This window comes from Salvia hispanica, chromosome 4, assembly GCF_023119035.1.
Source record: "Salvia hispanica cultivar TCC Black 2014 chromosome 4, UniMelb_Shisp_WGS_1.0, whole genome shotgun sequence".
Classification (NCBI taxonomy): domain Eukaryota; kingdom Viridiplantae; phylum Streptophyta; class Magnoliopsida; order Lamiales; family Lamiaceae; genus Salvia; species Salvia hispanica.
In genome coordinates, this window is record NC_062968.1 from 26,596,138 (window position 1) to 26,623,160 (window position 27,023).

At 38.1% G+C, this 27,023-nt stretch overlaps 2 protein-coding genes across 4 annotated transcripts; both read left to right on the top strand.

The window, feature by feature from the left end:
- The first annotated feature begins 12,965 nt into the window (after positions 1-12,965).
- LOC125223586 (serine/threonine-protein kinase Nek4-like) lies at positions 12,966-17,699 on the top strand. 3 transcript variants are annotated; one of them, XM_048126792.1, is made up of 15 exons: positions 12,966-13,289; positions 14,266-14,409; positions 14,498-14,564; positions 14,684-14,749; positions 15,007-15,053; positions 15,135-15,180; positions 15,272-15,352; positions 15,436-15,478; positions 15,576-15,625; positions 15,706-15,787; positions 15,877-15,926; positions 16,088-16,161; positions 16,263-16,314; positions 16,396-16,851; positions 16,925-17,699. In XM_048126792.1, the coding sequence occupies exons 2-15, from the start codon at positions 14,324-14,326 to the stop codon at positions 17,531-17,533; spliced, it is 1,809 nt and encodes a 602-aa protein (XP_047982749.1). In that variant the 5' UTR covers positions 12,966-13,289; positions 14,266-14,323; the 3' UTR covers positions 17,534-17,699. The 3 variants fall into 3 exon arrangements, with proteins under 3 accessions (XP_047982749.1, XP_047982748.1, XP_047982747.1); XM_048126791.1 differs by having other exon boundaries at positions 12,966-13,285; XM_048126790.1 differs by lacking the exon at positions 12,966-13,289 and adding an exon at positions 13,450-13,556.
- A 4,215-nt stretch (positions 17,700-21,914) lies between these two features.
- LOC125218305 (VAN3-binding protein-like) lies at positions 21,915-25,364 on the top strand. Its single transcript, XM_048119945.1, has 7 exons — positions 21,915-22,272; positions 22,345-22,464; positions 23,740-24,184; positions 24,268-24,507; positions 24,758-24,807; positions 24,895-24,952; positions 25,038-25,364. The coding sequence occupies exons 1-7, from the start codon at positions 21,961-21,963 to the stop codon at positions 25,250-25,252; spliced, it is 1,440 nt and encodes a 479-aa protein (XP_047975902.1). The 5' UTR covers positions 21,915-21,960; the 3' UTR covers positions 25,253-25,364.
- The last annotated feature ends 1,659 nt before the right edge of the window (positions 25,365-27,023 follow it).

A 27,023-nucleotide genomic window follows, 5' to 3' on the forward strand; every position in this document is an offset into this window, starting at 1 on the left:
GTGGCCTTGATGATTAATTGTTTGAACTTGTATAAGTTGTGAATATAAGTACTATTGTAATCTATTTGTTGTATGCTCGGATGTCCCATTTTGCTTTGTTGACAACTATTGCTCAAGTTAGATATATATATATGATTTCATATTAGAAGTAAATAAGTATCTTAAACCAATGTTTTCTTAGTAACTGAATCAACCAGTTATTTGATATTTCTGAAATGTGAAATTTGAAATTGACTTATCTCTAGATGTTCAGCAGTTGTCACCTGAAGTGGAAGCAGTGATTGGACATGTCTTTAACTTAGGAGACCATGTTGAAGCCATGATTGATGGAGATGGTTTTTATGGTGGTTTGAAGTGGAAGCAGTGATTGAACATGTCTTTAACTCAATTTTTTTTTTTTTTTTTTAATCGAACACCTTCACGGTGGAGGGTTGAGTAGGTCCCTCATCCCATATATATCATGTAAACAAAATTCATACAGAGACCATTCCCGAAAGTGGAGGGCCCAAGGAGGAAGCGCATTACACCAACCTACAACTTCCTCTACACCAAACAAACCTCAATCAAAACAAAAGAAAGCAACCTCAGAATCTAAAGCTAGGCATGCCGAGCTGGTCGAGCCTTGCCATGGCTCTCACCTGTGCCGGGATTGTATTACCCTCAAATCTTACCAAGTTTCGGCACTCTTTCCCTTTTGATGCAAGGAAGTCCGCCACTTTGTTTCCTTCTCTTCGAATATAAGAAATTCTCCAATGAATCCCTTTTAGCTCCATGTAGATTTTTAACATGGTGTGCCTTGTTCCTGCCGGCCCCCACTTCCTTTTTTCCAGTAGCAGACACATTATTTCTGCATCCGTTTCGATCCACAGGTTGTTGCCATGACGTTTGGCAATTTCCACTCCCTCTAGCAGAGCCTTTAGCTCAGCCTCAAACCCCGAGGAAGCAGCCAGTGGTAGACAGAAAGCTTCCACAGTTTCTCCAAGCTGATCTCTCACAATGCCACCCCCACCTGCTCTACCTGTCAGCCCCTCAAAGGCGCCATCCGTGTTAAGTTTTATCCACGGCCAATCTGGGGGTTTCCATAACACTTTTTCTACCCTTTTCATCTTGCAATTTTTATCTTGTGAAACCATGAAGTCGACTTTTGGATCACATTCCACCCAATGTTCCGGGCCGAGATGACCTGCCACGACCAGGTTCCTCAGATAAATGACAATTCTTTTACAGATATTGTCCACTCTAAAATCCTTTTCAAGGTGGACACAACCATTCCTTTCTGTCCAAAGAAACCAGAAAATTAGACAAGGGATCAAGATGCAAATGTGGCGTTTATTCTTACTCCCTGTGTGTCTCTGCCACCACCTCAAACGCCCCTCTAAATTATACCCTCTTCTAGAAAGCTCCGGGACTTGTGGAAACCATCTCGAGAAGTGTTTCCACACTCCGGTTGCTGCCTCCCCATTTACAAACAGGTGCATCCTTGTCTCCATATCAGGCTCCGCGCAGCATCGACATTTAGAAGCAAGGGAGACTCCTCTCCATTGTAGTTTTGCATCCACAGGGAGACGGTTAGCTAAGAGTCTCCAAAGGAACACCGATATTGTAGGGCTAATATCTTTACTCCAAATGAATTCATACACTTCCATCCTCTCTCCTCTATGCCTTAGGAGCTCCCATGCCGAGGCCACAGTAAAATTACCATGTGGAGTCAAAGCCCAGCGGCCAATGTCCTCAGCATCTGTGTCAACAGGTATCTTCATTATTTCCTCGCTCACCTCCCTTGGAACGCCCCACTCATTCAGCATATTTAGGATAGCCTCCCCTCTCCATCCTGTATCTGTCCAAAACTCCTTTACTCTGGCAAACGGGGGAATCCCTGGCTTCGAACAAAAGGCACTAATCGGCTGATCTTTCAACCAAATATCATCCCAAAAGCTAATCTTACCTTCTCCCACCATCCATCTAATGAGGCTTTGGCATTTCATCCCTGCCTTAAACATTCTTCTCTATATTGGGCTGAATCTGTTGGATCTATAGATAATTAAGGAGGGAGAGATAGACCAGTATTTCTTATACATATATTGAGCCCATAAAGAGTTTTGTTCCCGGAATCTCCACCACAACTTGTAACTATAAGCTTCCACCGTATCAGCCATGCATCGAATTCCAAGGCCACCTTCAGAGGTAGGTCTACAAACGTCTTTCCATTTAATCCAGTGAGTTTTATTTGTTGTGTTGCAAGAACCCCAGAAGTACCTTGCTAAGACTTGCTCCAGCAATCTAAGAGCTCCCTTTGTTGGCTCAAGGACTTGGAAGATGTGTACCGGGATAGCTTCAAGAATACTTTTAACCAAAGTGAGCCGACCTCCAAATGAAAGATATCTGTGGCACCAACAGAGGATTTTTTGTGATATCTTTTCCCGAATAAACATGAACAGGTTTGATTTCTTTCTCCCGCGAAAAATAGGAACCCCAAGGTAGGTGCAAGGAAGGTCGCCTTGCTGAAATCCTCCCACCGAGGTGACTCCCGCTGCCCATTCCACATGTTTTTTATCCATGTAAAAACAGCTCTTCCCCTCATTGATCTTTTGCCCTGAAACTTCCATATAATGCTTGAGGCAGTCTTTAAGCTTTCTGAGAGAGGCGCGCCTAGCTTGTGTGAAGATAATAATGTCATCCGCATAGGCCAAGTGAGAAATTCCCATTGTATATCTAGCTGTACAGTATCTCATCTTTTTGTTTCCCAGAATAAGGCGGTCCAAGGCTCTAGAGAGGTAATCTGCCGCTAGAATAAACAAGGATGGTGATAGAGGATCCCCTTGTCGCAGCCCCCTTGAAGATTTGAAAAACCCAGCTGGGGATCCATTAATAAGTATTGAAAACCAGCACGAATTTATACATCTCTCAATCATCCCCAGCCACATTTCTGAGAATCCCATCTTCCTCAACACTTTTAATAAAAACGGCCATTGAACGCGGTCATAAGCCTTAGCCATATCTAGTTTAAGAGCCAGATTTGGTGAAGGGTTACACTTCCAAAGTTCGTGAAACAATTCCTGGGCAAGCAAGACATTATCGCTCAGGAGGCGGCCTTTTATAAAGCCACTCTGGTTAGGAGCAGTGAGGGCAGGGAGAAGAGGTGCCATTCTTTCTGCCAACAGCTTTGAGATGATTTTATTTGAAACATTGCACAAACTAATCGGCCTGAAGTCAGACCAACTAGTAGGATTTTTCTTTTTTGGTATCAAGACAATCATGGTTGCCGCCAATCCTCTTGACATCTGGGTTCCTTGGAAGAAATCGATTAAAGCATTAGTAACATCAGTACCAACAATGTCCCAGCAGGTTTGGAAGAAAAGGGAAGAAAAACCATCCGGCCTCGGTGTGCTATCTGCCTTTATTCCAAAGACTACCTTCTTAACCTCCTTTTCTGTAGGTAGCCTTTCCAAATCATCCATATTTACATCAGGAGGCAGGGAGGTCAGAATCTCTAAATCCGGCTCTTGTAAGTGTTCAATGTCAGAGGTTAACAGATTCCGGAAAAACTTGGTTGTCGAGGCACGCAGCTCTTCATCATCTGTTATGGTTCTACCTTCCTCTTCAATAGAGTGGATCCTAGATTTTGCTCTTTTCTGCTTTACCCAACCTTGAAAAAATTTGGTGTTTCTTTCCCCTTCTACTGTCCATTGAATGGCTGCCTTTTGCTTCCAATAGTCTTCCTCCATTCTTAATCTTAGAACTAATTCTGCTGAAGTTCTGTTCATCTCCATTCTAAGGAAAGGAGACTGGTCTTGTTCAAACTTTTTGAGGGCCTCCTGAGCTTCCATGTCAGCCTGTTTAACCTTTTCAAAAACATTCCCAAACACATTTTTGTTCCACCACTTCAAGCATTTTTTTGCACGTCCCAGTTTCAGTTGTAAGTTCAACATGCCTTTTTCTTCCGTGGGTTCAGACCAGCACTTCTGCACTTCTTCCAAGAATGTGTGATGCCTAACCCACATATTTTGGAATCTAAAAGAAGGCCGGATAGGAGGTCCTGGTGTCTGACATTGAATAAGCAGCGGTCCATGATCTGACATCACTCTAGGGAGATTGGTTACCCTTGTAGCTGCAAAGAGATCTGGCCACCCTTCTCCAATTAGAGCTCTGTCCAGTCTTTCAAAGATGCTTCCTCTGGCCCAGGTGAATCTTGCCCCGTCTGCCTCAAGGTCCAAGAGTTGGCAGTCACTTATAGCGTTAGCAAAATCTGCCATCTCCCTTGATCTATTCTTGTTGGAGCCTTGTCTCTCTTCTTCCGAAAGGAATATGTTAAAATCCCCTCCAACTAGCCATGGAAGTCCTTCCATCTTAGTAGCAAGGTCTCTAAGTTTGTCCCATAATGGGATTCTCCCTTCCCTCCAACATTTCCCATACACCACTGAAATATGAAAAGGAACAGGAAAGAGATTAGATGAAATGCGAGCATGGAGTACCTGTTCTGAGCTATCCCAATCATCAGTCACCAATCCATTCTCAGCAAAGAGCCAAATTTGTCCATTATCATTTACTCCCTTGAACTGAAGACCAAACATCCTGCTGAATAAGTCCGGGTTTGGTTTTATAAGTGGCTCAATGATGGCCATGATCGAGATCCTGTGAGCTTTAATCAAGAACTTGATGGTGCTCTGTGTACTTTTGTTAGCTACACCTCGAGCATTCCATATTAGAATGTTGAAAGTCATCAGAACAGTTGGGCTGTCTCCGAGGTCTCAAACCTCCCCTTCTTGTGCGTATTATCATCAATCCGGGCTCGAGGGTCCTCTGTCTCAGCCTCCCTCTTTTCCAAGGGATAACCGAGCTCAGATTTTTCCATCTCGTCTTGTTCATCATCTGGTTCCCAATCCTTTTCATCCTCATAAACCTCATCCTCGAAGTCTCCGTTAGGCAGCATCTTGAGAAACCTGGAATTGGAGAGGGGGTTTTGCACTAAGACCCCAGGATCCTCACTCAAATCCTTCTCCTGTTGTAAGGCCAAGATATCAAACCTCCCCTTCGAGAAGCTCTCCACGCTCTCCACTGGCATACCTCTCCCTCCTCTTGCCCCCGAGCTCCCACTGGCCCCACCTCGAGGAAAACCTCTCCCTCCCCTGCCCCTGTCAAAAGAATACGATCTTCCCATGTTTGCCCTCCCCCTTTTGTTCAGATGAGGATGAAACCTCCTTGCTCTTAATCGGTTGTGACGTATTTTTGATCAGAGGAGGGAAGTCCTCATTTGAAAAAATCCCACCCATTAGATGATCCTGCAGATTTCTCTCTTGCAACTTTGCCCATTTACCACCACCCTCCTCAGATTCCAGCATCTCTGTGCTTTCCCTTACCTCCATACTTTCTTTTGGATGTAAGAATTCCATGTTTTGCAGTGGTTGTGCCTCACAAAGATCCAGCGCATTATCCATTTCTGCCATCGACACCATAGATTCAGTGACAATCAGGTTCGTAGTCTCCTCATCACACACACTAACCACCATAGCTTCCTTTGCTGACAGCAAAAAGTCATCATCTCCATCATTCCCTTGAGGCAAATCATCAAACACCTCATCAGCAATACCACTCTCAACATTCACAAGCCTACCATCCACCTCCCCTGTCAAGGCAACTCCAGCTCCATCTTGAACACCCTCAATGCCACCTGCATTTCCCTCTAAGCCCAACCCCTCCATAAGACCACCATCAGCATCGCTACATTCCGAAAATCTCATCTGCAAATGTGGGCCCCTGCCTGCACGACCCTTCTTTCCCTTGCTAGATTTCAGATCGTAACCCTCCGTCTCCTTCATCCCCGTGTTGCGCAGAGCTCTGCCGCGTAATCCTCCCTTTCTCATTTCTGCCATTCTCATCATCGGCGATTTTGGCCCTGATTTTTTTGGGCGACCACGCGGAGCTTTCTTTCTTTCCAACTGCCGAACTGGGGTCAAATCTAAATCACCACCCTCATTCAGTAGAAGATCTTCTTGCTCCTCACTTTTACTCTCCAGAACTTCCGAAATGCCCACATCAGCCATTTCCCCAAAACCTCAAACAACAGCGAGCAAAAATTGGTATCCGCAACTTCACCACCGGCGGAATTGTCTCAGTACCGAGAAAATGACAAGGAACACACCACAAAAAAGCAAATCTCAGCAAAACAGTCAGCCAGCAATGGAACAGTAACACGAAATCGCAGCAAAATCCGAAGAAATTCACTGTGTGAAAATCGCACCTACTGAGTGTGAAAATCGTCTCTCATTTTTGCGCTACTCTTATTTTTTTAATTTGACACAAGTTCTGACATCATTATCATACAATACATTTTAATAGTTGGCATAATTACATCTGTTTAGTTGACATTATATGTGTGTAGTTGATATGAATTGTATATGTAGTTGACATTATATGTGTGTAGTTGACATGAATTGTATATGTAGTTGACATAGATTATATATGTAGTTAACCATTTTTTGTCATTTGAAAAGCCCTCAACCAATAATTCAAGATGAAAAGCATAGCCAGAAGTAAAATTTTCATAAGCAAAATGATTAATTACGTGCCTAAAGTGCAAAATTAAATAAGATCCATCAAATGTCAACAAGTCGTATTAAAATGTCAACAACTGAAAAATAACACTTGTTATTCACATATCAATAGCCAGAATATCAAATGTCAACAACTCGTATTAAAATGTGAACAACTAAAAAATAACACTTATAATTCACATATCAATAGCCAGAATATCAAATGTCAACAACGCAGTATTAAAATGTCAACAATTAAAAAATAACACTAATAATTCACATATCAATAGCCAGAATATCAAATGTCAACAACTTGTACTAAAATGTCAACAACTAAAAAGTAACACTTATAATTCATATATCAATAGCCAGAATATCAAATGTCAACAACTTATAGCAAAACAACAGTGTGTCAACAAGGATTTCCAAAATCCATAATCAAAATCTCAAAAACTATGTCTCAAAATATGCAGCACCAACACACCAGTACCAACATCTCAAACATAATTCTCAACCTCATCTCCTTACTCTCCGGAGCTCTAATTCCACAGATCTCCCTCTCACCTTCAGATCTCTCACCGAGAAGCTGGAGCGTCATCATTTTTCCTCAAACTGGAGCGTCAACTATATGTTCTTGCAGAGCTCTTCTAATTTACTTGATCTCAGCTTCTCGCTTTCACTCACCAACTGCAAAAATCGAACAACATCAACAACAAATCTGCAAAAATTGAAACCAGTAAAGCAAGAGCTTCATCTACCTCTACTAATTTTGCGAGGAGTTGCGCCTTTTCCTTCTTATCATCGAAAGCCTCAGCCGATTATTTATACTCTTTGTCCTATAAAATCTGAAGAAAGAGATAAATCAATCTGGAAATCAGAGATAGAATAAGAAAAATCATCAAATCATCAAATCAAAACTTCTTCTGACAGTCGATCCCCAATATCTTCACATCTCACGTCACGATTTCAACCTTTTTGCAGATCGCGACAACTTCCTTCCTCATCAGAGTCACGGAATCGAGCTCCTAATCAGCCACAGATCGCCGACATAGCTCCGATTCCTTCTCTCATGATTTTCTTCGTGAATTCACGAACCTCGTCAATTTTATCCCTATCCAAACACAAAAGACAACAAACTGTGCCAAAATTTCATTATTGCATTTTTACTCCAGCTGCGATCGATTATATCGGAGAAATTCGACAGTTCGTCTTTGCCCTTCCAAGCATAAGAATAACAAAACTGAGCAAAATTTTGTTCAGGATCACGTTTGTAACAACCAAAAACGTACTCTGTATAGAAGAAACAACACGCACAAATCTCACCGGAAAAAAATCATGTGTGAACGGCTTCAGCGAAAAGCTGATAAATGACAATTGATTCCAACCAAATATTCAATTAACTCCAACAAGTTATTATCTAAAAAATAAAACAACAGTATCTGAAGATTTTAAAACAAAAGCAACAGTGAAACATAATTCACCCGAGAAGAGCGACACTATATGAATGTGAGAGAGACGAAACAAGTTGAAACATATAATGTCAACTATTATATCTTAAGTGACAACATAGAGGGTTTCTAAAATCCAGAATCAAAATTTCAACACTACATCTCAAAATATGCAGCACCAACACACTAACACCAACATCTCAGATATCCTACCATGGACACTCAACCATATCCATAACCCCTTCCTCCACCAACAAACACCACAGCTGGGGGGGTGCATTTTGGATACAATTATTTTGTATGTAAACAGAATGTCAACAAAGAGTATAGCTACATAAAATATTTAACATGTAACATACATCATGTCAACAGAATTGCATTTATGTCTTCAGCCAGAGGATGCATTTTGGATACAACTATTTTGTATGTAATCAGAATGTCAACAAAGAGTATAGTTACATAGAATATTTAACAACTAACATACATCAAGTCAACAAATTTGCATTCATGTCAACAGAGTATAATTCACCAACATAACACAAAAAAATCATGTTAATGAAAATCAAACAAAATTACCTCCACCATTCGTCGACGTCGACTCTGAATATGATGAAGAATCCATCAGATAACACTTACGTATTGATTATGAACTGAAATCGAAGCTAAAGATGAAAAAGCAAAAAAAAAAAACTGATTAGGAACAGATTTGACTGGGCATCGACAAATAAAACATAAAAACAGAATCAAAGTGGTAAAATCGACCGAAAAACTTCAAAATCAACACCGAAATCCGTCGAACTGGTCGTCTATTTTTGGAAAATTGATATGCTAAGGAATCGTCGAATCAGAGATAGTTGAAATCGTTGAAATCGTCTGAATTCTAATTTTTCAATCAATTGAATCATAAATCCTTGGAATAGATTCATCAGAGAACTCAAACAAATCGCAAATCTCACAGAAATCGCCGATGAAAGCTGAAGAGTCCTAAATTAAAACATGAAATGACTATTATACCCTTTCATAATAAATTAAGCTAAAAATATTTATTGTGTGGCAAAATCTGGACCACTCATTTAATAAAAATGAGTGGCTGATATTGCATCTCATTTCTCAATTAGCCTAAATAATCTCAATTGATCACAATCCTATATATATATATTGTTCAAGACCAAGGCATACTAGTCCTCTAATGTATTGACCGACACCTCTGATAATTTATTTTAAAATATAGGCGGTGTTCGGTTTTCTAGATAAAATAATTGTACCAAGATACAATCTAGTATTGAGTTGTGATATTATTTTAGTTATAGGGGGTTAGTTATGACTAATTATCCTATGAATATCCATCTAGGATTGAATTGTGGAATTGAATCACATTAACCGAACACACTACATATTTAACCTGAGATACAATCTTATAAACCGAACACTCTCATAATGCACTGGAATAAAGTAAACCAGAGAAAATAATTTGGGTAACAAGATGAAAATGAGTACAACAAATGAAAATGTTTGATATCATAGTAATGTCAAGATAAGGATTTTTAACCGTGTATTTCCGGCTGTTTGATATCAAAGCTATGTTTATCTCATGGCCCGCATTTATGCCTTAAGCCCATCTAAGCCCGGCTAAAAATCACTATTTCACCCATTTTAGTATCTCACCAAATTGGTAAGATACAAAACTGTTCAATCCCGTTTTTTAATATGCCCCTTCTTCATTCTCTCACCCACTCTCCCTCTACTTCCCTCCCCATCCCAAGTACTTCTACCAACTACCACCGCCCTATGTCACTCTCATGGAGACTCTCTCGCTGAAGGCGGTGGCCCTTCGGTGGTGCGCCGCCGACTCACTCTCTGCCCCTACAGCTTTACCACTCGCCCATGGAGACTCTCTCACCGAAGACAGTGGCCCTTCGGCGGTGCGCCTCTGCAGCTTCACCATCTCTCCTTACCATCTCTCTCTTTCTCTCTAGTCCATTCTCACATCCATATGAAAAGAATCCAGATATGAACACACTTGAATTTTTACGGAGAAAGAAGTAGTCTTGTGTAGAAAGAGAGATGGGAGAGTGGAGGCTGAGATATAGCTGTTAAAGAGGGGACGTCGTCCACCGACGAAGAGGAATTTGAGCATGACGGAATTCACGCTTTCACCGTCTATTCGACGCTTGTCGGATTTAGTCAAAACCAAGGGCAAATGTTATTATAAATTAATTGAAAACGTACATAGTGAGAATAAGGGTAAATGTGTGTTTTCAGTTTTATATATGACATTGTATTGATAAATATATTATCTATCAAATAGCAATATTATAATCTTTATCTTGTTCCTAATTTGAACTCGGGCCGTGTTTCTTATCACAAGTTTCGTATCTTGTTATATCCTACCTGAACTATCAAACGTGCCAGTATAATACAGTATTATTTCGTTGCTAGTAATATGATGTCGTTTGATTTGATATTTGATAGTATCATAGTATCACGTAAGTTAGGTGAAACACTAAATTTCGTTTATGCACTAATTAAATTCATCAGATAAAAGTCTACATTAAGAAAATGTAGAGTACTAGTACTAAATTTCAGTACAATAATTTAAAATCTGATTACAAAATTATTGCCAACCGTGTGCACCGACTAAAGTGTTTGCCATTTTCAAAATTTATTTCATTTATGGCATATAGATATTTTAAAGTAGACAGGCCCCATAAAATATTCGGTGACAAAATTACAAATCACCATAATTATTTATTTCTTGTCAAATGTCAAAAAGATATGTTTATATCAAATGATATACCACCACATTATTTAACAGGTTGGAAAAACAAAATTTCATCTAAATAATTTCGAACACTTTTATCGTGAATCTCTCATTTCTCATTAGTTAGGTGATCAGTCAATTAGATGAAGATTGTAAAGGTAATACTGAATCATTGATTTAGATTTTATGATTACCTCTTACCAAAAATATTATGATATGATACAATTGTTTTATGACGATTTCGAGCTAATGCATTATTTTAAGTTTGATAAATTGAGTATATGAATGGTTTTTAGAGTCTATATAAATCCAGTTCTCATATAGATTATATATTAGGTAAATTCTCGGAAAAATCATAAAATTTGGTCAATTTTTAATAAATCCAGAGCTGGTTGAAAAATGATCGATTATATCATTTTAAAGTTACAAAATTGACCAAATTTAATTTTTTTTTTCTGGGAGTTTGCCTTTTATGCTAAAGGTGAATATGAACATTTTATGTTATGTTAAGTTTAATTTTGAAATTAACGAAAATAAATAAATAAGCATTGCATTCTAGTTCAACAATTTTAATTTTAATTTTTTAATTTTTAATCATCATCCACTACATAAAATTAAATGACACTATATATAACAAAATTATTCCATTAGAAATCATAAAATTATAAAGTTAAGTGTGTTGATATTTTTTTAATTTAAAATCACAATATAAATACAAAAAGTTACATAATTAAATTTCCTAAAAATTATATACTCCAAAAAATTTAGTATCATTTGTATAATACTCTCTCCATCCCTTCAGTTTTGTCACATTTTTCCATTTCCGTCGGTTCCACAAAATTTGTCATATTTCACATTTTACCATTTTTTATAGTGGACCTTATATTTCACTAACTCATTAGTATCACTCACATTTTATTATAAAATTAAATAGTATAAAAGCAGGACTCACTCTCCACTAATTTTTTCAACTCACTTTCTATTACATATCTTAAAACTCGTATCCGGTCAAAGTGTGACAAAATTTAAGGGACGGAGAGAATAATTTTGAATTTTAATTTTTTTCAAAAATGGCATGCAGTTCGTTGCGGACAGCAAAACCCGATGCCCCGCCTCTCCCAGCCCGGGGGCCTCTCTCCCTCGAGCAACGCAGGGTACCGGAGATCATACCCCTCTGAGTGGTCCGACACCCATTCCCGTCTCTCGATACCAATGCTAGTAATAAGTGTTTAATTATGAGGCTCACAATTATGTACGGGAGTGTGCACGGATTTGACGTGTAGGGAACCAAATTGCAAAATCTTTTTATGATAGGTGGTTGGTATTGGTATACTACGGTTGGCACATTAATTATTTAATATTTTAAATTAAATATGTATCTTCGACAACTTTTTAATTACCCACACTACTATCTTATAATCTAGGCCCACGCAGGTTCATGTACGTCATCTAGTACATTTGTCCACTTCGAGCAAATAAAAGAACAAAAAAAGAGAGATAAAATGATAATCATACACATTACACTAATTAAGCAATCATAAGTGTGGCCTTTAAGTGGTTAACAAACATTCATCATTTGATTTTGTTGGTTAATATGAAAAGTGGAAAGAATGATAGGATACAAATTAAATCATATATACTTGCTTGGTTACTATAAATCCTAAATATATCATAAATTCAAAATCTTATCAAAAATAAATCCGGTCCAAATTGTTCAAAAATTCGAATTCAAAAATTTGGAATTCGAACTATGAAATTTGAACCGATCCAAATAATCTGAAATTTTAATACCAAAATCCGAAAATCTGATTCCAAATCCTATTAAAAATTGTTCAAACAATTGCTTGAGTTTTAGAATATCCAATCCAAAAAATATGAACAAAATTTAATTCATCTGTTTAGTTCCGGTCAGATTTTCGGATTAAGATATTTTGCTCGCTCCTATGCACATGGGCGATTAAAGTTAATTTTCGGTTGTTTTTCGATCAACCAATCAAATTGTTGCAGTCAAGGGTTCAGGCTAATTGATTCCTTAGCCGATTAACTGAATAATCAGTTTAGTATTAACCGAATAACAATCCCTAACCACGTTTATTAAAAAAAATAGTATATACTAAAATTGAAGACTAATTAAATGATGCAATTAAGGATAACTAAAAACGCAATTAAGAGTAATTAAAGATCGAAAAACCCTCACCACCTACCTTGTCTCAGTCGCACCTCTCTGGAATCGAAATCAAACAATAATTCGAGAGAATCGCACAAAGAAAGGGCGATTCTCGAAATCCGTGTGCCCCACCACCACCATTCCCTCTCCCCTCTTAAAATACTAGCATTGGTCTACTGTCCTTTTCCAAGAACACACATTTTTACCATTTTCTTTGACTCTTTAAATCACTCACGATCGATCACGCGGTGTGAGTGAGTGAGTGAGTGCTCATCCATAAACCGCGATTCAATGCGGCATTCATCGGCATTAATTGTTGGATAGATTTATTAAGCTCGAATTGATGCGATTAAGCGTTGCCTTTCTGCGTGAAGAAGAAGTGGGTAGCATTTCCTTTTCCCTCTTTCTGGATTGTGGTTAGGGAATCGCATTTTCGAGTTTGAAAATCCCTTTCTTTTTTTTGTGTGTGGGGTTTATCGATTGACATTGGGTTTTGTCCTCTTTTGCCGCTGCTCGATTTTCCCCTTTTTTATATACACCCAAATCATAAATCATAAATTATAACATATTCAACTTCTCATTATGTTTATTGTTTCCTAAATTCACTCATTGTGCTTGAGTTTAAAGATCTGCATTTTATCTGATATGAGGTAAAACTGTTTAATTGCATATCTTCTGTGGTTTGTTCTGAGCTAGTTTGAGGTTGCCCTTGTTTGCAAAACCCTTTTTTGGGGTTTATTGATTTTGGGTTGATTATGAAATGCAGTACTAATGTGAGTCCTTTTGAAGTAAACAAATTAGGTAGTTTGTGATTTTTTCGACCTTGTACCGAATAATTTGTTTCGTCGAAAATATCAAGGGAAATAATTATGTTAACTGGTTGTTCGTTCTTGAATTATTATGATATAGTAGTAGTACTTGTTTTTTGCTCAAAGCAAAAATTGCATTTAATTTCCTTTTTTGGCCTTTTTGTTTCTTGAAAGTTTTTGGGAAATTGTTGCTATATCTCAATTAGTTGTTTCTTTGTTTATTAGAGAAAGAGGAGTACATTTTTTCAGTTATTGGAAGAGAGAGTTTTTGCTGAGGTTTCTGTGTTGTGGTAAATTTCCAATGCTTGAACCAAATTTCATTGTCGGTTGTGGTTCATTGTTTTTTTTGGCCATGTAAGCTCTGCTGCGGTTTTGCAAATGTTTTGGTGTGGTCTTAACTAGATCTGTAAGTTGTGTGCCATAAAGTTATGTCCTATTTCTGGCATCTAACGACTATTCACTCTATCAAGAACTTGGTGTGTCGAATTTTACGCATTTGGCAGCTTATTGGTAGCCTGATTACTGATAATTTTCTTTGTGATACTGAAAGGTGTTGCGTCTTGTGATGTTATTTTGGGAGATATAAGTCGTCGCTGAAACTGTTCAAAATGGAGAACTATGATATACTGGAGCAGATTGGTAAAGGGTCGTTTGGTTCCGCGCTGCTTGTTAAGCATAGACAAGAGAAGAAGAAGTAAGGGAACATTGTAACTATAATCTGTCGTTTTTGTTGGAGTTTATGCTTCTCTTTTAGCTGATTTCTGTTTCTGTTTCTTTTGAAGGTATGTTATGAAAAAAATCCGTCTTGCTCGGCAGACTGATCGGACCCGCAGATCTGCCCACCAGGAGGTGATACTTTGTTTAAATTGTTTGAAATAGTAAAAAAGTATCCATGCAATATGTGTTTTGCTTGGCACCTGCCCGATTTTATATACTTATGGTTTAGATCTTATTTTTCCATTGTGCAGATGGAGCTCATTTCCAGAGTGAAGAATCCATTTATTGTGGAGTACAAAGATTCCTGGGTGGAAAGGGTATGTGAGTCGTATCAAACTTACAAATGAAAGGAGATGAAATATTTTCGTGATTATTCATTTACATAAGAAATGTATAACCATGGAACTTGTTTTACTGTTACATTGTTGCTTGTGGTAGGGGACATGGAATTAGGCTAGGTCAAAAAGTACTAAAAATAATCACAGCTTGCTACAATTTCACCCTTTTTCTTGCTTAATATTTGTTTTGTATCATTATATTATCCTATAGCAAGTAAAAGTTTTGTTATTTTCAGGGGTGTTATGTGTGCATCGTGATTGGTTACTGTGAGGGAGGAGACGTGTAAGTTGCTAGTTTCTAGAATTGGATTAGTGTACCTTATTTTGCTCAACTCTGATTACGTTGCCGTCTATTATGTATCAGGGCCGAAGCCATTAAAAAAAGAAATGGAATTCATTTCCCTGAGGAGGTTGTACAAAAACTCATTTTTTTCTGTTATTTTAGTTTTTTCACGAAACTTAGTTGTTAATAATTACATTCGTTTGTTGAATTACGAGCAGAAGCTTTGCAAATGGTTGGTTCAACTTTTGATGGCACTGGATTACTTGCACTCCAACCACATCCTTCATCGTGACGTCAAGGTATTAATTACCCATCATTTGACATATTTATACGTCCGATAAACAAAACATCACATTTTAAAGACTCTTCAATTTCTCCCCAGTGCTCGAATATATTTCTGACGAAAGATCAAGACATACGTTTAGGTACCTAACTCCAGCTGCTATTTTTGACGCCTTCATGAAATTTTTTAGTACGAAACGGCATCCATTTTTTTGACCTTCTTCTGTTGTAATGTTTCAGGGGATTTTGGCCTTGCGAAAGTATTGGTTTCTGACGATCTAGCTTCTTCTGTGAGTATAACGATGAACGAGATTCAGATTTCTTCATGATCTCCTTAGTTCATATGTTTAAATACGCTATCAAATTGCAGGTAGTGGGTACGCCTAGTTACATGTGCCCCGAGCTTCTTGCGGATATACCTTATGGTTCCAAGTCAGATATCTGGTCCTTGGGTAACATTCTTGCGATCTCGTAATTCTTGAATGTGCTACATTGTTTTGGTTCGTTTTAGTTCATTTATGAATTTTAACGTCTTAATCAGGGTGCTGTCTTTATGAAATGGCTGCTTACAGGCCTGCATTTAAAGCCTTTGTAAGTCTTAATTCTGTTTTCTTTAAACATGTTATCATCGAAGTGACTCATCTAGGTTGTGATTGATGTCGTTGTAATACATTCGTTCACAAAACAACTCGTCGTCTTGCTTTCTTAATATTGCCGTTGCTTCATTTTCTTCTGATGTAGTTCATGAACAGGATATACAAGGTCTCATCCACAAGATAAATAAATCGATCGTCTCTCCACTTCCAACCATGTATACCGCTCCATTGTAAGTCCGTTAACTAATTATAATTTATGCACCGGGTGTTCTGCAACCACAGTTTATCTTTTTGCTAAACTCGCATCTTTGACCGTCTCCCTTTCTGCTAGCCGTGGGCTAATCAAGAGTATGCTTCGGAAAAATCCAGAGCTCAGACCAAGCGTATGTTCCGTTTCTATGCTTTTCCTTCCTCGATGGTCCATGAATATCTCATCGATGACATGGTCCGATTTCCTTGTGCAGGCTGCAGAGTTGCTCCGACATCCACATCTCCGGCCCTATATCCTCGATATGCATCTCATGTCGAACAACCCCAGGAGGCATACTTTCCCAGCTTGGCACTCTGATTCCAAATTTGCCAAGAAAACGGGATTCGTTGAAGCTGATACTGTCAAACAAGAAAAAAGGCTGTCAGCCGGCAACAACAGGGCATTGAATCCTAGCATATCTGGAAACGAACTCGACAGTCCGTTCTCTTCTGGAAGAGCACAAAAAACGTTCAGCCATTTGAATGATAAACTGTCCGACTTATCGGTTGGTAGCGTGGGCGATGATATTGGAGTGCAGAAGTTGACGAATGCCACCAAGTCCAGCGCTGTCAAAGCTTCGAGAACGGCTTCAGCAAAGGCTTCTTCGAATAATAGAAGGCAGTCCACGACCCCGTCAAGAATATCAAACCCTGGCTCGACTCGCGAATTGGTGCGTTCGAAGTTTAATTCGATCTAATTCTCGATAGTTCAGCTATTGATTCATTGTTTTGCATATATGCCAGCTTCCCGTGTCGCACACTCCGGTGAGAAAACCATCCCAAGCAGCACGCAGAGCGTCTCTTCCGCTGTCCACACGAGCTAAACCTAGCGTTGTCGGTCCACTCGGTAGTGTCGATTCTTCCGACGTCTCCGTCAACGCGCCGCATATCGACAAGATGGTCGACTTTCCGTTGGCGTCCGCAGACGAGCCTCCACGAAGCCGCCGGAGCTCATTCTCCTCAGCTCAGTGCTCGTACACCCCACCGTACAGCGCCGACCGTTCCATCACGAAAGATAAGTGCACGGTCCAGATTCTCGACAGGCCGATCTCCGCTCAAGGCGTGCAGTACAACGGGAGCGAGTGCTCAGAGCACAACCCAGTCCTCGTCGGCGGCGGTGGAGGGGGTTCGAGCCGCTCATCGTCGGATTCCCGGCAGCGGAGGTTCGACACGACGTCGTACCAGCAGCGCGCGGAGGCTCTGGAGGGGCTGCTGGAGTTCAGCGCGACGCTGCTGCAGCAGGAGCGGTTCGACGAGCTGCAGGTGCTGCTGAAGCCGTTCGGGCCGGAGAAGGTGTCACCTCGCGAGACTGCGATATGGCTGACGAAGAGCTTCAAGGAGAACTCGGCGTGATCACATCTCTCAGACTAACAGCAGCTAACCGCAGGTAGGAAGGAATTTAGCACGTGGTAATGGCATAAAAATGTAGGTTTTTTGCTTTTGGATTTGGCATTGTCATAAACGGCTAATACTAATACTACTATGATATATGATGATGTTACAATTTGTTCTTGCCTCACTTTGTTTCTTTTTCCATCATATCATATGCTCACTCTTTTAGCATGGACCATAATTTTGATATTTTAGTACTCCTTCCGTCTTACAATAAGAGTCACACTTTGTCATTTTGGTCCGTCCCACAGTTATAGTCACACTTCATATTTATCATAATAAATGGTAAGTAGACCCTACATTCCACTAACACGCTTCACTCACATTTTATTATAAAACTAATATCATTTCTTAAAATTCGTGCCCACAATAAGAGTGACTCCTATTATGGGACGGATGGAGTATATGATATTTTTATTAGTTTACCATGAGTGTGTTCGGTTTGCAAAATTGTATTAGAGATTAAATTTGTAGTGTGTTTGATTTATGGGATTTAATCTCGCAGCTCAATCGTAGATGAATAATCATGGGATAATTAGTCATAGCTAATTCCCTATGACTAAAATAATCACAATCCTAAATTATATCTTGGTACTATTATTTATCTTGAAAATCGAACACCATCCATGTTTTACAACTCAGTGCTCAAGCACGAATAGACGTGTTAGTGTCGCAGTGCTCCGATATTGAGCATGCGTGCGCACGGAGTCAAGCACTGATGCTCAAAAGAACACCAAATGCAAGAGATCTCTGAAATGAATTAAGTAAAAGGAATCTTGCCAAGAAATTTGAAGCTCTGGTAAATTATGACAGCAGACATAATTCAGTAAAAAAGAAAGACAACAATCTGCTTAAAAGCTCTGAATAATTTTGCATGCGGTTTATTTGTGAAACTCGAGGGACATTGCATTGCTCTGCATATTTAACTCTGTTTCTGTTCACTTTTGCCCAGTAAAAAGTTAAACAGATTATTACAATGTGAGAAAGTTGTGACAACTGATACTTGATCGAGTATGAAACAGGTTCAATTTCAATTGCTTATTTAGCAAATATTTTTATCTTTAACTCCACAAATCTCATTTAGATTTAGGTTTCTCATATGATCTACATGCCATCAACAATGAGTATCTCTCGTCATTATTCTTCTCCTCAGTTTCTGTGTCATATCACAACTCTATCTGCATAATTGAACGGTCAACTTTCACCAAAAAATCTGCCGGTAATATGCTGGTAATTTTTTTAGCGGACATTTCGTTAGTAATCTGAGTAATCTGCCGATAATATATGCCAAAAATGTCCGCCCTGAAAAAATGTGTATTTTTTGTAGTATTACTTCAACAATTTTTATTTCAATTTTGATTTTATTTTTTCATATTTTTTAAATTAAAATACATATACATTTATCTCCCCTGCCTCATGTGAGGAGATCATATTGTTATAGGAAATAGATTTGAACGAATGAATATACAATAGTCACGGAGCACAATTAGATAACAAATACTCCATAGAAGATAAAATAAGTATTATAAAGGCTCGGTTCTAGTACAACCACATATTTGAAATACTACTATCTTTTACCAAAGTTCGCCAATGTTCAAGTGAAGAGACACATCTTTTTCTATATAAACAAACCTGAGACCTAAACTAAGTCACCAAGCCACCAAACTACACAATTCCGACAATGATTCAAGGAGAATAATTGGCAAGATCTAACTAACACCTAGATCTCACTCAAACGTTCAAGTTCCTCGAATCTCACGGCACAATGACAAAACTCACGGCCTTATCTATCGGATAGTTGAATCCGACCACCGGACAACTCAATTTAGGTAGATTTCCACATATATATTAGTATTATGTAATTAAGTTGGTATGTTTTAATATGTTGATTATGAAATTGATTTGAGGCAATGATATGTGGGTATGAGGCAAAGGGAATAAAGCAGTCTGTGTATAGTAGGAAGCAGTTGCTGCCATGGTCCCAATCTCTATGAATTGCTGAAAAGCTTCAAATATTTTGGTATGTGTTTTCAAAAGCAATTGATCATTTCATCTAATATAGCTATTGTTGAGAAGGCACGCCTTTTTGCTTACACAATTTGGCAGTTTGGAGTTTGGAGCATCCAGACAAATAACAATGTTGGTCGGCTCTTGATGTTGCCAACACAATACTCATCTTTCAACTTACAAACATTTCCCTCTCACATCTTATATACTATTATCATTCTTTCTTCATTCCAATACTTGGGTTCAAATCAAATCATCGCCTCAAATTTTGTTAATAAGTTTGTATTTTGCGTTTGATAACTTATAATAGTACAAAGATATTTATGGAATAGATTAGGATAATGATCTAATTAATTATAGTCAGACTATGAATTAATCAACCCAAATAAGGAAAATAAGCTCATTGGCCTATGCCCCACTTCACACAACCTAAAATTTTCAAGAATTTCTTCCGTAGAATTATTGTACTGGAAATTGTTCAATCATCAGATCGAAAAACAAGTGGATACCAATAATGGTGAGTTCAACTGCAAGATTTGATCAATCATAGAAAATAAATTTTGTAGTAACAATATGTTATCTAGTTGTCCCATTGAAATGTCCAACATGCAATCTATGTTATGAATTTAGATTTGATTTTTGCCTCAAATTTCCATTGCACACTATTAAATGAAGACAAGATTTTCAAAAACAATATAGGCAAGGAGGTCGAAATAGTGTAATCCTGTCCATGGCATCAAAAGAGGTGAGATTAGTACTATATGAAATCATGGAGAAATAGAGGGATTAAACTCAACCTAGGAAATTGTGATTTGAAATTATGTACTGTACTTAAATATTTTGTACATTTCTTTAGTGAGACTAATTGTATAAGTCAACAAATTCTCCATTAATTTTCTATGTGGGTGCAAAATATAAATGCTACTCCATTATTTGTTTTACCCTTTCACCCATTGCCTCCATATGAACACACTACTTAGATACAAAACTAAGATTCTATTGTTGTGTTGATGAATTAATAATTTTCCAAGCCTCTGGAAATCTTGATGTCGGAGCCAACTTTGCATCAGTAAACATATAGTCCCTCTGTCTCATTCTAAGTGGAATATTTTTTTTTTAACACTAAATTTTATGCATTGTTGTTTGATAAATTAAATGGAGAGAATATTCTAAGAGAAAGAAAAAATAAAAAGAATGATATTTTGATTTTAAAAAATTTATCATTTAAAATGAGATATTACTGTGCAGCAGAAGAAAGGGAGTAATATATTCAATAAATATGAATTAATTAATAGTGGAGTAACAAAAATACAATGATCTCAGTCCTCAGATGTAGTAGTACTATACAAATAATAACAATGGAAAACAAATTGTTGATGACGACGAGCATGTGTAGAAAATAGTGCCTCAATCAGAAAAAGAAGATGCCAAGTGATGATAAAACTAAACAAGCAGCAATCCCAATGAGGAAAAAAGAAAAAGTTAGTAGTAGTAGAGTAAATGAATCATGTTTTCACAAATAATTGTTGTCACACACCTTTTGCCTTGAATAACCAAAACCAAGAAAAGAAAATTACCCACTTTCGAAAATAAAGAAAAAGAAAAAGAAAAAGAAAAAAAGAGCAACGCACTTATCTCTTTAATTTCCCACCTTCCGTTCTTTTCAATGTCTACAGTGCACGCCGTTGTACCTCTTCAACGTACAACCCAATATGAAGGTGGAAACGGACGAACCGCAAGATACCCCACTGCAGACAAAGTCCCCATTGACCTGAATTTTGTTGACTGAGTGGGACCGTGCTGTGGGCCCGACTAGTCACCATCCTAGGCACTCTCAAATTCCCCCTACTCTATATTAAATTAAATTAAATTAAATTAAAACAAGTAATAGTAGCAGTAAGAAAGAGGATAATTTGTTTATGAGTTTTTCTAAATATTTGTATTCATGTAAATAATTAATTAATTTATTCTGAGATTATAATAAAACTATTGATTCGCTTAAATTTTGCAATCAATCGAGATTTCGGAGATGGCATAGTTCAAGACTAATGTTGCGTTATTGCATATCAACCAAAAAGACATCATTGTATCACATCATATTACAGTAAATTAAAAAATTTCATTTGTTGAATTATGATTGGTATTAAGAAAATAAGGAAATGTAAGAGAGGAAACGAGATATGAAAAATAAGCAACGAGATAGAATGAAGTACGACACATGAAATTGCACAATTTAGTAGTATCATTCTGGTTTGTCATATCCACACGGGTACCAAAATCTTAATCAATTACAAAATCAAAATAAATAACCCAGTGAGTAAGTCTATATAAACTCACGCCAACTCAACATTCATGCAACCATTCCCCCAAACTCTCACACCATGTACAACACTAGCGGTAAAATGGACATGTTGTGGGCCGAGAAGGGCCCGAACGGCGAGCTCCCACTGCCGGAAAGCCCGAGAGGGCCCATCGAGTTTCTCTCCCGCTCATGGAGCGCCTCCGCGCTCCAACTCTCCAAAGCCATCACTCCCTCCAATCCCACCGCAATGCTCGTCAAAACCACCTCCGCCGCCATACCGGAAAACCACGCCGCCGAAGAAGAGGACAATTCTAAGCTTTCCGGCAACACCTTTTCCTTCGCTTCCACCGCCACTTCTCAGCTCATTCTCGAGCGCATCATGTCACAATCAGTAAGTGTATAGAATTATTAATTTTGATCATGTGACACATAAAATTAATTTAATTTTGAAATGAAAATGTAGGAGATTTCACCACTAACATCAGGAAGGCTCTCGCATAGTAGCGGCCCTCTCAATTGCCTCACCGAGGAAACCGAGTCGCCTCCGATTTCGCCCTCCAACGAATACGAGGACGTCGTTAAGGTACCGGACAACACTCTATCCAGCCTATTTTCTCAATTAAGTCTTCAAATTATCATGCGAAATTCTTAGTTCTCTTTTTTTTCTGCTGCGTCCGCACCTAATTTAATTTCCTATACTACAAATTCATAATTGATCACTAATTCTTTACACATTTTGTAATTGACTCATTTCATACATTTTGTGATATACATGTTGATGATTAGTCAATGATTTGGTGTTAGAGTAAAAAGTTTATTACTATTAGAACACAAGGCCGCCATAATTTATCAGCTTTCACAACGTATTACTGCGAAAAGTGAAGAAACATAGATTGCTTTTGTCACTTTCGATATTTACTTTTGTTTCTTTGTAAGAATGCTTTAGCCGTCTCAAACTTGCCTTTTGACTTTTCCATACACACAAGCAAATGGATTACTTTGAAATAGTACTACTACTTTAATCAAAGCTAATACGAAATGAAATTAATTAAACAAAATCTTAAAGTTCATTTATGGTATAGTATTTTAATCAAGGAATCTCAAATTTTTGCCTTTAAAGGAAGGAAAGAGAGGAACAACCCTCAATAAACTTTGAATTTCATGCCCTTTTTTTCAAAATCAAGATATTACAATATATTTATATATAGTGGGAAAATATCCCAATTTAAAGAATCCTATGGTAGTAGAAATTTAAACACAAAATTGCAAACAAATTATATAGAAAAAAACAACTGGTTGAGTGCCATACTGATTTATTATTGGTGCAGATTTCCTAGAAAAATAAATGAAGTATACTAGACTTTCTAAATATGATTTGAAACTACTGCCACTGATTTGCCAGGATTGCTCTGCCATTTTTATGCAAACTGATTTTTTTTGGCTCAACATTTACTTCACATCACACCATACTTCCATATATACATAAGATACAAGTCTCCTCATTTAAATCAATTTTTTTAACCTTTTCCTATTTTCATCCAATATTTTCACTTTTCCCAACCTCGGAATGCGTTGTATATCTCTGCAATTCATCAAGGGGTAATTATTGACAGTACTTACAATATGTAACAAAATAATTTCATCAAAATATATTCAAAAATCATTTGAAAAGTAGTACAAATTCAAATGGACATTTTATCTATAACAAATTATACTTTAATCTTTTTATGCATGTCATGTAAAGAGTCTTTTAATCTTGATAGTGATTGATAATACTCCTATCATTTAAATTATTAGGATTAATTATCGATCAAATCATGAACTTTGGTATTAGTCACGCACTAAATGAAAAATGCAGTATTTACGAGCAAACAACACGCTGCAACCGCTCTTCACCGGCACGCCGCGGGCCGGCTTCGCGGCGGCCGCAGCCGTCGGCGGCACGAACACGCCGGGTGGAAAGACGGTGGGGAGGTGGCTGAAGGAGCGGAGGGAGAAGAAGAAAGAGGAGACGCGGACACACAACGCGCAGCTCCACGCCGCCGTCTCCGTCGCCGGCGTGGCCGCCGCCATCGCGGCCATAGCGGCCGCTACCGCTGCCTCGTCCTCAAACGGCAAGGACGGGGACATGGCGAAGACGGACATGGCCGTCGCCTCGGCCGCGACCTTAGTCGCGGCCCAGTGCGTGGAGGCCGCGGAGGCGATGGGCGCCGACCGCGACCACCTCATCTCCGCCGTGAGCTCGGCCGTCAACGTCCGGTCCCATGGCGACATTTCGACCCTCACCGCCGCCGCCGCCACCGGTGAGTTCCTAAATTAATTTGATCAATTTAATTTTGAATGAATATTATGTAACTAATTTATATGATAAATCGTGTTTTATTAGCTCTACGAGGAGTGGCGACTTTGAAGGCGAGGGCTCTGAAAGAAGTGTGGAACGTGGCGGCGGCGGTGCCGGTGGCGCCGGTGGAGAGAGGGGTGAGTTCCGGCAACGGGAATAACAGCTCCAGCAGCAACAACTCCGGCAGCTACTGCGAGGAGCTCTTGCCGGAGGAGAATTTCCTTGCTTCTTGCAATCAAGAGATGCTTGCTCGCGGCACCGAGCTTCTCAAACGAACTCGCAAAGGTTCGTTATCCCGAAAAATTACAAAATTTGGTCAAATTATAGTTTCGTCGGAACTTTAAAAATCAATTGGACAAAATCATAAATTTGGATTTGCGAGTTAAGCGATATCTTCTATTCATTGATAATATATTATGTGACCGGAATTAAATCCAAATTTCAAGAATTTTCTAATAATATTGAAATTTGACCAAACTTCATGTTTTTTCTCGATAATTTGCACTAAATTGATGGCTCGATGATATGGTTGCAGGCGATCTTCACTGGAAAGTTGTATCTGTATACATTCATAGGAGTGGGAATGTAAGTTTGGGTTTTGTTCAGATTGTCGACTGAACACACAAAGATTGGTTATTTTGCACGTGTGATGATGTGAGTGTATTGGTGCAGGTGATGCTGAAGATGAAGAGCAGGCACGTGGGAAATACCTTCACCAAGAAGAAAAAGAGTAAAGACACATTAGCCTACATATAATTTTATGTGATTTGGATTGGATTAGAGTTGGTTAAGTGATTGAAGATGATTTGGTGCAGATGTGGTGGTGGATGTTCTGAAAGACATGGCGGCGTGGCCGGGGAGGCACCTGTTCGAGGACGGGGAGCAGAGGCGGTACTTCGGGCTGAAGACAGAAGGGCGAGGAGTGGTGGAGTTCGAGTGCAGGAATGCCCGAGAGTACGAGATGTGGACGCAGGGCGTGTCGAGACTCCTCTCCATGGTTGCCCATAGGAAAAGGAACCATTATAAATAGTTTTTCAATTGACTACTAGTAATGTATTCATATTTATTTTCGTAATTATGTTGACTTCAAACTTCGACCTATTAATTAAATTATTATAAATAGTTCTATGTTGTTTTTTCTATTGTCAAATTTGTCGAAATATTCTTGATATTCAACTCTCTCAAGAGTGTAACAACCCAAATATTAAGTATGCACTTTATTTTTTATGAAAACATGAAAGACTGCTCTGCGAAAAGCCCAATGGACTTCAAACGAAAGCAAGCCCATACTTATTTCACAATAATATTAATAAAAAATATGTCACGATTTAATTGGGGACCAAAAAAATATCTAGAATTTTACTAAATCCTATTAATAAAGAATAGTCATATTTTTAAAATTGATTCGTTCATCAAAATTAGTACATTATTAATAATATTTCGGATCACTTTTTTCTTTATTCATATCTTACTTTATCGATTTTGCAATAAAAAGAAGTATCGATCATAACCACAACTATTTTTTATAAACGGGAATATTATGTATTATAGATGTTTCGTTGCAGTTTATTTCATCACAATCTTCAGATGTCTATCAAATTTAAATCACAATTATTCCAAAATATATATATACGAGTACTTTTATTTTAGCGAAGAACAAATAAAATGTAAAAATTCATACCCTTGTTACAGTGCTAGTGACAGAAAGCACAAAAGGACACAACCGTCGTCTCCAATGAACACACTTTTATTTGACAACGAAGCGCAATTTTATATTTACTAGTATCACCCACGTGCGTTGCACGAAATATTTTATTTTTTTCGTGGTAACTAAAATGAGAAAAAATACAATTATATGTAATTTAAAAATAAATAAATATTAAAAAATAAAAAAGAAAATGCTAAAATAAAATTAAACTTATACAGTAAATAAATTAAAAGAGAAGGGGGATGGAGAGAGCAAAACACACTCGGTGACTAATTACAATATTAATTTTAGAAGCATAAATAATTATACAAAAGGTCCATTCAGATGGCCCTATAATCACTCAATTTAAACCCCATTCTAAACAATACAATAAAAATTGAATATATGGTTCATACTTCATATTATGCGGCGGCTCCTATTCAAGTCTCATCATATCTCTATTCTCCTTCCAATTTGAAAACATAAATATCTCATTCTCCTTGACACACTACTGGGGCCTTCTCCGTACTGGCATTGCTGCCTTCGCTCCATTGCCTCCTTTCTAGTTCCATGGCGTCAAGATTTCCTCCTATGGTAAGAGTAAAAATTGTATGCTTAAGTTCTATAAGGTAAGTAGGTAATGACATATTTATAGGCTAAAATATTATGCACGTAACTCTTAGTAAAACCTCACACTCACTCCACTTAGCAGTTAGTCCAAGGAAAAGGTAATGTGGAAGTGAGTAATAAACTTACATATTTATAGACAAAATATATGAAGAAGCTATTCTAGTTATCCTCAAAACAAATCTGAATAATGTGACTGTTACAAATTTATAATTAGTGCCAATGTGTAACCTCTCCAGGCTGTCAACTTCAGAACCCATTGAGGTCACATACGCCAGATTCAACATCCCAATTTGATTATATATTCAGTTGAAACTATCAGCTATGTAAACCTATCAACAACTCCAATGCACTCTTCCAGAAAGTTTCAGCTTATCTGAAACCTTATTTGAAAATGCCTCATCTACATTCCTGCATTGGTCAATCATTCAACCTCTTCTAGCCAAGCTCCTTAACTGTGAGAATGAAATACATAGCTTGAAATTTT

Coding starts and splice junctions, on each gene's coding strand:
- LOC125223586 (XM_048126792.1), top strand. CDS start 14,324: ATGGAGAACTATGATATACTGGAGCAGATTGGTAAAGGGTCGTTTGGT. Junction 15,788..15,876: donor GTCAGATATCTGGTCCTTGG/GTAACATTCTTG, acceptor CGTCTTAATCAG/GGTGCTGTCTTTATGAAATG. Junction 16,315..16,395: donor ATCCAGAGCTCAGACCAAGC/GTATGTTCCGTT, acceptor TTCCTTGTGCAG/GCTGCAGAGTTGCTCCGACA.
- LOC125218305 (XM_048119945.1), top strand. CDS start 21,961: ATGTACAACACTAGCGGTAAAATGGACATGTTGTGGGCCGAGAAGGGC. Junction 22,465..23,739: donor AATACGAGGACGTCGTTAAG/GTACCGGACAAC, acceptor TGAAAAATGCAG/TATTTACGAGCAAACAACAC. Junction 24,953..25,037: donor CTTCACCAAGAAGAAAAAGA/GTAAAGACACAT, acceptor GATTTGGTGCAG/ATGTGGTGGTGGATGTTCTG.